This window comes from Muntiacus reevesi, chromosome 6, assembly GCF_963930625.1.
Source record: "Muntiacus reevesi chromosome 6, mMunRee1.1, whole genome shotgun sequence".
In the NCBI taxonomy this organism is placed as follows: domain Eukaryota; kingdom Metazoa; phylum Chordata; class Mammalia; order Artiodactyla; family Cervidae; genus Muntiacus; species Muntiacus reevesi.
Genome location: NC_089254.1, coordinates 90,271,380 through 90,285,096, shown reverse-complemented (window position 1 = coordinate 90,285,096; position 13,717 = coordinate 90,271,380). Strand labels below are relative to the sequence as shown.

The 13,717-nt window shown below is 35.4% G+C and overlaps 1 protein-coding gene across 5 annotated transcripts in view; it reads right to left on the bottom strand.

Moving 5' to 3' along the window:
- MKLN1 (muskelin 1) overlaps positions 1-13,717 on the bottom strand; it is a 390,406-nt gene that overhangs the window by 47,014 nt on the left and 329,675 nt on the right. For all 5 annotated transcript variants that reach the window (XM_065938894.1, XM_065938895.1, XM_065938893.1 and 2 more), the window contains 2 exons: positions 9,772-9,993; positions 7,127-7,256 (listed from right to left, as the gene is read on the bottom strand). In XM_065938894.1, coding sequence (XP_065794966.1) covers positions 7,127-7,256; positions 9,772-9,993 — 352 coding nt within the window. The remainder of the gene's footprint in view (positions 1-7,126; positions 7,257-9,771; positions 9,994-13,717) is intronic.

The following is a 13,717-nucleotide window of genomic DNA, read 5'->3' as shown; positions in this document are numbered from 1 at the left end:
AGGTGAGGGTGGATATCAAGAATGGGGAACTAACTAAGCTGAGGCATATCATAAACGAATCTGTGAGTTAGGCTGAGTTTAGACTTAATCTGAGGGCAAAGAAGAACAATTTTAAAAAAACCATCTTAAGCAAGGGAGAGAAAAATGACCAGGTTTATATTTTTAAAAGATTTTCTGGGAATCCTGGGGTGGTCTAGTGATAAGGACTTGGAGCTTTCACTGCTGGGGGTCTGGGTTCGATCTCTGGTTCAGGAACTAAGATCCCACAAGCTGTGTTGCATGGCCAAAAATAAGGGTATTTTCTTATCTTATTAGTACTAATCAAAAGGTAAGGTGTTAATCTACTTCTTTTTCTTCCCTATGCACAACTACAATATCTATGAAGTCAGAGCTCTTATTTATAGTTTTATCCTAGTGCTTAGATTATCTGGCACCTAGAAGGTGACCAAAAGATATTTGTTGAATAAATGTTAGTATACGGTTCTGTACTTAATTGGTAACACAGAAACAGCTGCATTCTGCTTAAAGTGTGAAGAAAGGGTTGGGGGAGGGATGGGATACACAGGAAGAAGAATACTAGAGACAGAGGTCAAACAGGTGTTGGCAGGCCAAACTAGTGAACTAGCAATGAGAACACAGAGAAGATGGAGGTAAAACTAGTATGACTTGATTATTGGATAGATCAATGAACCTGTAGGCAGTACTGACAAACACTTATGAAACTTATCAAAACAATAACACCAGCCCAAACCAGTGTCAATCCACTTCTACTCCTAGAGTGGCTATGAGATACCATTTTACTTAAAATATAATTTAGGTCACTTATAGACGTGCAAAATAAAGTGTAACATTAAGTAACCTGTCCAGGTTTACTTGATTAAGGACTGAGATAGGCTTTGGAGAGCTAGAAGAGTGATTCTCAATCCTGGCCACCGTTGAGAAGCCCCTCTTAGGGGAGGAGTGGAGGATGCACTAGGAAGACAGACAAAGAGAGAGAAACAAGGGGACTTAAAGAAGGGAGCAGAGAAGAAGGGGGAAATGGGAAGGAAGAGAGAGAAATAAAGGAAGGAGGATGGAAGGAAGTGACCTAAGGAAAGGAGAAAGGGAGAGATGGAAAAAATAATAAAGAAAAATGAGAAGAAAGTAACTTCAGTTTCACTCTAATATGCCAGCAGAGCCGCTGAGGTTTCACAACTCTAAGTAATAATGGCAACAGTTTTAGGCAGGTTCTAACCAGATGCTAAACTCTGCCATAAAAATCTTCAGTTAAAGGATGTGAACATAGCCTGTTGTACACATAACCTTTGGACAATGCAATTTACAGGCATACTGTCAATATTAAACACTTGGAAAATGTACATTTAGACAAAAGAATGATATTTTCAAAACTTTAATCAGATCGAAACCCTAGCATTCATTTTCAGCAACATGGATGGACCTAGAGATTATCATTTCAACTGAAGTAAATCAGATGGAGAAAGACAAAAACCATAAGATATCAAATTACATGTGGATGGAACCTGAAATACGACACAAACAAACTTATTTACAAAATGGAAACAGGTTCACAGGCAAAACAAACTAATGGTTACCAAAGGGGAAAGGATGGGGGTGGAGGGATAAAGTAAGTATCTGGGATTAGTAGATACAAACTACTATACGTAAAACAGACAAGTAACAAGGTCCTACTGTGTAGTACAGAAAACTTTACATTCAGTATCTTATAAAAAACTACAATGGAAAAGAATCTGAACAAAAGCATAAATATATATACATAAATATGTATACACACACTCGGTTCAGTTCACTCGCTCAGTTGTGTGTGACTGTGGCCCCAGGGACTGCAGCACGCTAGTTTCTATAGTATGTGTGTATTCTTGGCAACAGGTGGCAAGAATATGCACATACTATAGAAAATTAAATCAACTGTATGCCAGAAACTAACAGAACACTGTAAATCAACTACACTTCAATTAAAACAACAACAAAAAAGCCCTTAGCATTAAACCTTTCAAAACCTTCTATATTATTTAGGTGAAAAAACCCCCAAATTTCTTGTATTTGTATTGTACAAGGCACTGAATGATCAGACTTAACTATTTCTCCAACCTCACTTCACATAACTTGCCTCACCTTTGATATGCACTGGATCCCTCTGCTTTGGGAACACATTAAATTCTTTCCTGCTTTGAAATCTTTGTACATGCACTTCTCTCAGTTTGTAACACAGTTCTTTCTAATTCTCTATTTCTTGACTGAAATCTTAAAGACTGCCTCCTCAGAAACAGTTTCCCAACCTACTCTATCTAACTGGATCCTCTCATGTTACTCACTATTATAGCATTCAATTTTTTTTCTTCACAGTGCTTAGAAAGCAAGTGTAGGTCTCTCTTCACTAAAATGAGTCCTTTGAGAGCAGGGATCTTATCCTCTAGTCCACAGCTATGAACCTAAACATAACTGGCATATATAAGGCACTGAAATATTTTGGGAGAAAGGAAGGGAGAAGGCCAAACTTAGATGTTAGTAAATGATCAACAATTACTATTAAATTAACAAAAAAACTTGCTCGCATTATGGGATAATTCACCACAAAGCAATAAAAAAAATAAAGAACCCATACCAATATTGGTGACTTTCATTTTATAAAAGTTGATTAAAGAGTAGTTAAGCAATAAATCCACTTATCTTTTGGTAATAAAACCATAATGACAAAAAAAAAAAAATACCACAATTTAATGTAAGTTTAAAAACAGCACTGTCAGTCACTCAGTCACATCTGACTCTTTGCAACCCCATGGACTATAGCACACCAGGCTCCTCTGTTTATGGGATTTCCCAGGCAAGAATACTGGCGTGGGTTGCCATTCCCTTCTCCAGGAGCGGAATATAAAATTGTGCTAAATTTTATAAAATAAATAAGCTTAAAAAGACTAGAAGGAAATACATTAAAATGTTAACAGATTATGTCTGAATGGTTTGATATAGTTTCTTTTTTACATCTTTCTGTATTTTTCAAATACAACAAGCATATTATTACTCTTATAATCAAAACAAAATTGAACAAAAAGAACAATTGGGGCCATTCATTGCTGGCCCTAAAGCTAACCATAGCAATGAATGAAATATACTGACCAATTCTGCAAATTACTAAATAATAATAATTCATTGAAAAAATATTCAAATGATAGTCATTAAAGCCTATTTATTGTCATAGTGCATTTTTTTTTGCTGAATCTTTACCACTATCACTTCGCCACTTTTCCCTTTTAATCCTGGGGAGCACTTTAGTATGATCAAGAAAACAAAAAACAAAAAACCTCTGCACCTCAAAAAAAAAAAAAACAAACGAAAAACCTTCTTTGCACCTCAACTTCTAAACCCTGGCTGTATCATTATCTAGTTGTATATTAATGAGATAGTACTTCACTAAGTTCAATTTTTCTCATCTGGTAAATGAAAATAATACTACCAATTAGAACTATTTATGAAGTTCCATGCTTAGTAACTGGCATTTAGGGTCTAAATAAAGAATAGCCATTAGGAAATCAACTCTGAATATTCATCAGAAGGACTGATGCTAAAGCTGAAGCTCCAGTATCTCAGCCACCTAATGTGAAGAGCTGACTCATTCGAAAAGACCCTGATGGTCAAAAGATCGAGGGCACTGGAAGCAGGTGACAGAGAATGAGATGGCTGGATAGCATCATCGACTCAATGGACATGAGTTTCAGCAAACTCTGAGAGAGAGTGAAGGACAGGGATGGCAAGCTGCAGTTCATGGGGTCATGATGAGTTGGACATGACTTAGCAACTGAACAACTATAATCCACCAGAACATTACTTACTAGATGGATTATAAGCACTCTGAGAGACCATGATCATATAGTTCCAACGTATCCCTAGTCTAGCATGAGCCAACATGTAGAAGTTTTTAACACACACCTATTGAATCAATTACTATTTTCACTACCTTTTTTTCAGGCAGAGCTGTGTCAGAATTGTAGGGGGTTATTACTTCCATCTTCCTAGTAATTTTAATGGAAAATCAGACTAAGTTTGAAAAGTGAGAGGAAATCAAAGATTAAATCATATACCTCCACATTATCCTATGGTAGTAGAAAATAAATGAGTAAACAAGATAGACAATTTTAGATATGATAAATAATGTTATTAGTCATTTCTTAGAATATTTCTTTCTATGGAATTTCAGTCCATGGAATTCTCCAGGCCAGAATACTAGGGTGGGTAGCCATTCCCTTCTCCAGGGCATCTTCCCAACCCAGGTCTCCCACATGGCAGGTGGATTCTTTACTAGCTGAGCCACAAGGGAAGCCCATTTCTTTCCATAGTTTTACATAATATCAGCACCTACCAACTTCTTGTTATAGTAGACAAAGAATTTTACAACATTGATGCTATCTTCCCACTAAATTTTATCCCAATTTTTGGTTAAATTGACTTTAGTTTTTGTATTATTATGAAGAGGGGAATACTGCTCATTGTAGAGCCAAAAACTGTACTATGATGATGTCTGCTTTTAAAAATATTTTCTTTTCCTACTGTGTTCCTATCCTCTTACCTCAGATATTATTTACCGATTAATACCTTTTTTTATTCCAATTGCTCAAACATCTATTTAGTCTACTTTTATCTAGTTTTAGTCAACGCCACTTTTTGGTGAGGAGGAGAGATCCATTTTCCTATGTCCTCCTACTCCAATATGAACTGGGTACTCATACATTTGCTGTGCAGGTATCACGTTGGGATGGCCCTTCACTGCTTTCCTGTGATAGATTCTCTTTCCCTCAGTTCTCAGAATGTTTTCTTTTTAACTACTTTTACTCCTTTTTGTTAGTATATATGACGTACTAACTTCTGAAAAAGAGTGCATAAAATATCTATCATTTTTTAAATCTTGTGTGGCAGACACTGTTAATTGCATGATCCAATAGCCATTTCCAAATCCCTTACTCTATACTATACAAAGGCAGGAAAAGCTAAATGCTTGCTTTCCCAGACTCTCCTGAAGTCAGGTTTCACAGTTCTAGTCAATGAAATGTCAATAGGGAGCTTTCTGGGCACATTTTGCTCTGCTTCCTTTTTTCCTATCTGGAAGGAAGGCATGATGTTAGAGGTGTGTCAGTCAACTTGCCATCATGAGGTTACCACCAGTTAAAAATAGAAAAACAGATAAAAAAGAACCTGAGAGCATTTATGACATTTCTTAAATCACTACATCAGTCCCAGATTATCTATATCTGGATTTCTCATCCTGTGAGAGAAAAGATTCCCAATTTGTTTAAGCCATTCTCTTGGTTCTCTATTACCTCAAACACACACATACCCCACTAATAAACCTGGTATATCTGAAAATACCACTTCTTCCCTCTTGTTTCCTGGGTGTTTGGCTAGAAATAGAATTCCAGGTTGATGATAATTTTCCCTCATAATTATTAAGACTTTGTTTCCCCTTATAGCTTCCAATGTTGCTGAAAATTTCTAGCATTAACCTATTTCTTTGAATGTGACCTCATTTTACACTGGTAGCTTTTTAGATATTCTTTTTATGATTGATATGTAAAATTCTACAATGAGCAATGATGTGTCATCTGACTGAGAAGGTTTTTGTTTTTATTTTTTTTTAATTCAAGGTACTGACATCCAAAAGGGGCCATTTATAATCTGCAGACCAATACTTTTCAGTTTAGGGAAATTTTCTGTTAGTCCTTCATTTTATAATCTAGTCTCCAACATTCTCCTTGCTCTCCATAGTTAGAGAAACTTATTAGTTCAACACTGGATCTCTTACACTGATTTTCTAAGGTCCTTAATTTTCTCCAATTTCCACCATCTCTGTCTCTTTGTCTATTTCTCAGGAGATGTCTTACAACTCTTCTACTTTTTAACAAAATTTATTTCCAAAAGGTCTTTCTTAGTCTCTGACCTTTCATTGCATCCTATTATTGTTTTATGGTTGCAATATCCTTTTCTCTAAGAAAACTGATCTTGATCATTAACTGAGAGTTCATTTACAGTGAAGAAATACAATTTAACTGACAATATCATGGGTACAATGGGGAACACTGTAGGGGACTGGGCCATGAAAGCAACCACCGCACTGGGGGCTAGCCAGAAAGAGCAGGCATTTCAGGGGGGGCAGGTATCCCCAAACAACCGTATCTGGAAATCTTTTCTATGAGACCACATATTTCCTCTAGAGAAGGTGGTACTAAACTTCTGTAGAAGACACATGCCTAGCATCCTAAGAGCAGGGAAAGGGTTAGAAGTTCCACTATTCAGTACATGGATTTAATTCTATTTTATACCCTGTTCTCCCTGCCTCCACAGAGCCTCTATTTCTCCAGGATATGAAATTCTAGCCTCTGCCCAATAGGAAGTATGGGAGAAAGATCCTAAGGGTCAAACTGCCTCGCATGTACTTTTTTATTATGGTGTTAGCTTTTTTTTAAAAATTCTTCCTAAATATAAGCAACTATTATAAATATATCTATATAATAAATAGTAAAAGGAAAAGCAAAAACAAATAGATAAAAGGAAAAGCAAGCTAATCTAATTTCTTACCCTATAGCTCTAATTAGGCACTTATAATAATTATGTATAAACTGGGATTATCTCAGGCAAACTAATCACCTTATCATTAGGAGAATAACTTTCTGGATGCTGCGAGTGTAGAGTTACCAATGAACGATGTGAAATCTTCCCTCAAGAACAAAGACATACTCTACTATATGTATCTAACATATAAGTCACCTTAGTGAAAATGGAAGGTGGTAAGAATTAGCAAATACAGGATCATATAGTTTTTAAAAGTTATTAATTCTTATAATCACCCTTAACAAGCACACATATAAATAATCCCTTTACAATTTTGCATATTGTCTTTCTGTTAAAGGGAATCATCATAATAATAATTCATATAGCATTTTTAAACAGGTTGAATTAAATAATTTAGCTGGTAGAGACTTTTTTCCTCTTATTCAGAATTACTTCAATTAAACAAATGAGAAAAGCATTAAGAATGGTTAGAAAGAAAAGCTAATGGGTTATAGTCTTCTACCTGAAGTAATTAAGACATGAGAGAAGAATCACTAAGTGCCTTTACCCATTCCAGAGTCTTTCTTGGTACCATCTGATATTATGTCTACATGATCAGAATCCACATCATAACTGAAGAAATCATTCAAATAGGTCTTTGATCGCTGGCCACCAAATACATATAAGCAACGATTTTTCTGTAAAATAAAAAATGGGAAAGAAGAAAAAAAGTCATTTTCACAAAGAATTCAGAATAATTCTTTTAAAATTTAAACCTCTAGAGGAGTAATTTATGAGAGATTCCATGCAATGAAGTACTTACTGTACTGGTATAAAGTGGAAAAGGAAGCTCTGCATATACTGCTAAGGGATAATCGCTAGGATATCCTACTGAAGTTAAAAAAAAAAACAAGGTGCAGAGTAATGCATATAGGGTGCTACCTCTGTGTATGGAAGGAGAAAAAGGAATGTGTGTTGTGTTTGTTTCTTTCTTCAAAAAGAAACAAAGGAAACTAGTAATACGTAATTAGCTACAGGGAAAGGAACAGAACAGAAAGACAGGGAAAATAACCATATCTCTCCAACAACATACTGACAGTTTTGCCTTAAGAACTATGCAAATGTCTTTACTTAATTAGAAAATCAAAGTAAAAGAAAATAATGTCTGAAATTTGAAAAAAAAAAAAGAAACAAGTAAGCCTATATACACAGATACAATAGGACAGAGACACATGATTATGCAGACAAGTCGTAGTATTTCTAGCGATTTTTAATTCTCGTTTTTTGACTACCCATCCCTAGTGGGCTATGTTCTAAACAGAAAAATAATCAGAAAGCAGTCTTAAACAGCATTCAGTGATTCTATTAGTTTTGCTATTCATGAAACTATTATAGAAAGAGCAAGTAACATATCATCAGGAAGTAGGATTTTAACCATAAAGCTTCACAAAAACAAAGATATAAAATTTTAAATTCTATAATCTTAAGTTTAACTTGGACATATCAATATGAACTCATGATTTTTTTTTTCCTCTTACTAAAAAAGACATATGTATATATGTGTGTGTATATATGCAAAGGTATACTGGGAGATGGGTACTCCCACTGGTCAAAGATGGAGAAAAATTAAGGAATCAAAAAGAATAATGACAGGAAGTTAAAAACATCAAATACATAAAAATCCATGAGTTTATAATAATACCTATGAAAAACTCATTGGTAAATTTTGGAGCCTCAGCTCATTAAAATGAAAAGACAATAGAGGAAAACAATCAAAATATTTATATTACCTATCCTGTGTGGTTTACATATTAGAGTAGTCAATTAGTTAATGAGGATAAGTTTTTATAGCAGAATCAGTTAATAAAGAAAAAGGTAATTAGAAAAATGACCACTTACCAAATTCTACTAAAATCTAGTCTATGACTATAGACTACAATGACTGCTAGAGCCACTAGATGAAAAGCTGACAGGGAACTTCGTAACTGATCAATCAGGTGATAACACCTAAACCCACCCGAACAATTTTAACATCGCCAAAGTTGTGACAGCTACACATTAAATGCCCTTTATGTTTTATAATCGGACCAGCTGTGAAGAATACTTCCAACTCCCTTTTTGGCCCATTCAAAAAAGGAGAGGAATCTAAAATTAAGCCTCCAGATCTAAATACCAGCTCACAGGAAATATGGAAACCAGAGGATCATGTTAAATGACACTATGATAAAAACCAGTCAAACTGAGAACATGGGAAATTCCAAAGCACACATGAGACTTACTTACACAAATAAGCAGTATACAGAGGGGGAAAAAAAAAGGAAGGGGGAGTAGTCTCATGGATTAAAAGAAATTTCAGAGTTATTAACAACCAAATGCAATACACAGACCTTTTCTGGATCCTGACCTAGATAAACCAACTATGAAAAGTATTTTTCAGCATGGCAGTGGAAAAATGAGTGTAGTACTACACGATATAAAGAAATTGTTTTTACTTTGGTTGGGTTTCATAACCATACTAAAATTATGCTTTTAAAAAGTCTTTATCTGTTAGTGACACACTATGGTATTTATAGTTGTAATGATATAATGTCTGGAATTTGCTTTAAGATACCCAACACAATGAAATTTAAGAACAGACAAGTAATTGCTGAAACTAGTAAATAAGTACGAGGAATTTATTACACTGTTCTGTCCACTTTGGTATGTTAAAAATCTTTCATAGTACACTTTTAAAGTTTTGTTCATAGCAGGAGCCCATGTTTTCATTATAACACTTGAAAAAATTAAATGTCTGTATGCTGGTTTTTGCTGATAAACTTTAATTCCAATTCTATAAACTCAATTCTTAATTCTTTGCACTTAATGGAGAGTAGCAGAGGGGAAAATAGGAACAGATAATAAAATCACCCTTCTAGATGCTAAGAGAAAACAGTAAGTTGAAAGCTATGTAAGAAAGAGAAATAGCTACAACATATAAGCAGTGAAGTCAGTCATAAAAGTGCTGAGGTAACTACTTAGGAATTATTAGGCTGATCGGAAATATAATTAGCAAACAGTTCACTGATAAAGGTAATTTTGTTTTTCCTTATCATTGTCAACACTTATTTATTTCTAATGAAAAGTTTTGCTCTCTTACTGAAGAATTAGATTGCACCACTTCTTTTGAGAGATACATGACAAAATAACATAAGACAATGTACAGAATATTCTTACTGAGTGGAATAGCATGCAGTGTCCTATCCGAGACTGGATGTCCTCAGGACCAGCATTACAGGAGTCCTCTCGAAGAAGTTTCCAGGTTTGACATTGACAGTTGAAAGCAAACAATCCACTGAATTGTGGTTCACTGGCTCTGCTGTCATCTACACTGCCATTACATGTCAAAATTCTACCACCGAAGGTGTAGATCATGTGTTTTTCTGAGTCCATACACATCTATAGAACAAGGCAACAGGTTGAATAGCTTTAGACTGTTCCTGTCATGAGTTAAAATTAAACCAATGTGTGCAGTTTTAGAATCTAAAAAAACTGAACATTGTCTTAAAACACCAAATACCATCTCTGATTATTATATGTACTTATTAATTTATTAAAATCCTGCTCTGCTCACCTCGTGTCAGAGATTCTGGATGGATTTCAAAATATCTTTCCAGGTTTCCTTTTTTTTTTCCCCCGGGTGAGAATAAAATATGTGGAGTTAAGGAGTTTTATGCTTTCTCGAACTCCATAAATTTTTACCAAATCAACCAATAATAATTTAGTTACTGACTTAATACTGAACATACTCTGTGGGTAAACAGTGATCATATCCTCCTTATAAAAACTCTCTTTTTTCCATCCTAGTGAGTGCATGCTAAGTTGCTTCAGTTGTGTCTGACTCTTTGAGACCTTATGGACTGTAGCTCGCCAGGTTCCTTTGTCCATGGGATTCTTTCTCCAGGCAAGAATACTGGATAGGATTGCCATGCCCTCCTCCAGAGGATCTTCCCTACCCAGGGATTGAACTCACATCTCTTATGTCTCCTGCATTGGCAGGGTGGGTTTCTTTTTACCACTAGTGCCACCTGAGAAGCCCTGTCCATTCTAGGCAAGCATTCTATTCCTTTTGCTACCATTTAATAAAAGAGAAGATATGTGAATAAGAATGATGTAGCTTATTCATCATTTTGCATTTATTTTACAAAATTCTCCCAGTTAGGTTTTTACCAAAACAACATATGAAAAGACATTTGCAGCAATCCATCTTTGGGCTGACTTCTATGGTATGATGAATCTTGCCTCCTTTTAACACAATATTGTAAATTTAATTTTCTTTGAGGTACATCAAGCAATTCATCTTCAAAAGCCAACCCTGACTCTTCCATTCTTTCAACTCAAGATTGTTTTTACAAAAATATCTCTGGGAAAACAGTCATTGGTCACAGGACAATAAATAAGAAACAACTTCTATTTCAAAGAATACATAAGTACAAGTTGGTAACCAGAGACTGAATACAAGTGGCATTTATGCTTAAATAATAAATTGTATACATAAAACGTCTATTTTTTGTTGTTGTTAGAGCCCACTCCAGTACTCCTGCTTGGAAAATCCCATGGACAGAAGAGCCTGGTAGGCTACAGTCCATGGGGTCACAAAGAGTCAGACATGACTGAGTGACTTCACTTTCGAGCACAAATACTAGGCATTATATGTTCAGTTCTCTCCTATCAAACTACTTCTGCTGTTTATCTATTTTTGGTATTGTGTTTAATTTAAAAACTAAATAATTATAAAGTTTATTTTAAAATCGGTATTTCATCTTAAAAAGAAAGAATTCTAGTCTAGCACCTCCAAATGTTTACCTACTACTAAAGATTCACTCACTTGTCATTTCCCAGGTTTCTGGCAGACTTCTATAAATTAAGGTGAAAATCTGTAATTCTCAGGGGTGAAATCTTGGGAAGCACGGTTCAAAAACTACGATGTCAAAGTTTTCATGCCCCTGGCACTCAGAAGAAAAGTGATCCTATGCTTTAATCTTAACAATCCATACATTGCTGAGGGACACACATAATGTGAGTGTACTTTCATTTTCTTAAGTTCACAGATTCATACTCATTTTGTTCAGTCTCTTTATCTAGCCCTTATGGTTCTACCTCATAAGACTACAAGGGCATTTCTCTTTCCTTTGGGGGATATTTAACTTTCTTTTTGATATAGCTATTCTCATTTGTTATCAGAGAAGCAAAGACATCTTTAATTGGTAGCTCTTTCTTGCAAAGCAGGCCAAACTCAAAGACAGAGGAAGATACTGCAGTAGCTTGATGATTCTTTCTCATATCTTGAACAAACAGGACACAAAATAGAAATAATTTTATTCCTTCAGCTTGGTTGTTCCCTGTAAGATACCTAGTTTCAATGAGGGTCGATTATCAGATAACAAGTTTTAATCACTCCAGGAAACTTTGCTGTTCATCAGTTTATGGTTTCCTTTTTTTTAATCTCTGTAAAATGTTTTGAAACTCCAATGGCTTATTATCTATAATCCACAGTATCTCTTCCCTCAAGAAATCTTGAGTCTACTCTGTCAGGATAGGTATTTAATTTTTAAAATCAAATAAATAATGGATAGCCACGTATTCCTCACACCTATCCCCAATTATTTCTTAATTTGAAAGTATCTTATTTTACTTCATCAAATTAACACAAGGTTGGTTAGGGTGGGTTCAAAATTAATCTCCTCCTCACAAAAGGTGAAGACATTATTATAAAGCTTTCTATGTAGTGTTGTCCAACCCATTACCCTACCTCCCAGCAACATCCAAAAATCCTCATGTTAAACTGATTCTTGTGTATGTTGTGCATTTGTGCTCAGTCATGTCTGACTCTTTGTGACCCATGGACTGTAGCCTGTCACTTTCCTCTGTCCATGGAATTTTCCAGGCAAGAATACTGGAGCGCACTGCCACTTGGTCCTTCAGCGGGTCTTCCTGACCAAGGGAACAAACCCACGTCTCTTGTGTCTCCTGCATGAGCAGGCGGCTTCTTTACTAGTGCCACCTGGGAGTCTGATCCTTGCTTACCCTCGAAGGCGACCAGTTTTCTCTCTGTAACTTACAGGATTTTCTCTTTCTTGATTCTGAAATATCATTAAGGAAGTATTTAGGCAGGGATATTCTTTTTTTCATTTATCCCTGAGCTGTACTAGGAATTTCTTTCATTCTGAAAAGCATCTCTCTTCAGTTCTGATAATTTTCTTTATTTTTACCTTGAGTGGGTTTTTTGATTGTTTGTTTGTTTGTTTGTTTTTGGCTTCCATTCTCTTTCTAGAACTATCAGGTGCATATTCAAACTTCAGGTACTTTCCTTTAATTTTTCTCTCATAATTTCACAGAGAAACTTAATAATTTAGTAATCATTTAGAGGTGAGGCTGTCCACACTGCTTTTTAATCTATTTACTGAGATTTTTAAAATTTCACTATCAAATCTCTAATTTATAATTTTTCTATACATTTCTTTTTCATGGATGCAATAGCCTCCTAAATTGCTCTAATCATTTAATCTTAAAGATGTCTCCAGTTCACACTACAAGCTGTTTTTAAGTCTTAATTTGTTGAGTTCAGTATCTCATGTCTCACAGTATTAAATTACCTTCAAATATTTGGATTTGGGCATTACTGTTTTAGTTTTCTTCGCATCTGAGAACACTTATTCATCTGCCTGTTGCATATACAGTCTACCTCAAGGGACTGGGCAGGGCAAGACGAGACATACGCTGTGAAGGGCGCTGCAGCAGCTCTCCAGTGCTTTATCTGTCCAGCTCCAGTGTTCACACTGAACACTTGACTTGCTAATAATGATCACAGTCCAGTGCTACTCAAACTGCAAACTGCCCAGCTGCTTCATCCCCAATTGATCATGTACTATTTGCCCCAAAATACATACTTTGAGACTCAGGTTGCTGCTATCTTATAGGTTGTGGTTTATTTTGGTTGGATCTAATCCTACCCACCTTTTAACTCATAGGAATTCCCTCAAATATTTTAACTTCCCTAAGGGTAATCTTTCTTGTTTTTCTACACTAACTATATTACTAACGTATTCTTTTGTCATTTCACAGGATGCTGCGCAGAAGGACGGTAAAAGTGTATGTTCAATGATCCACACTGATCCAGGGA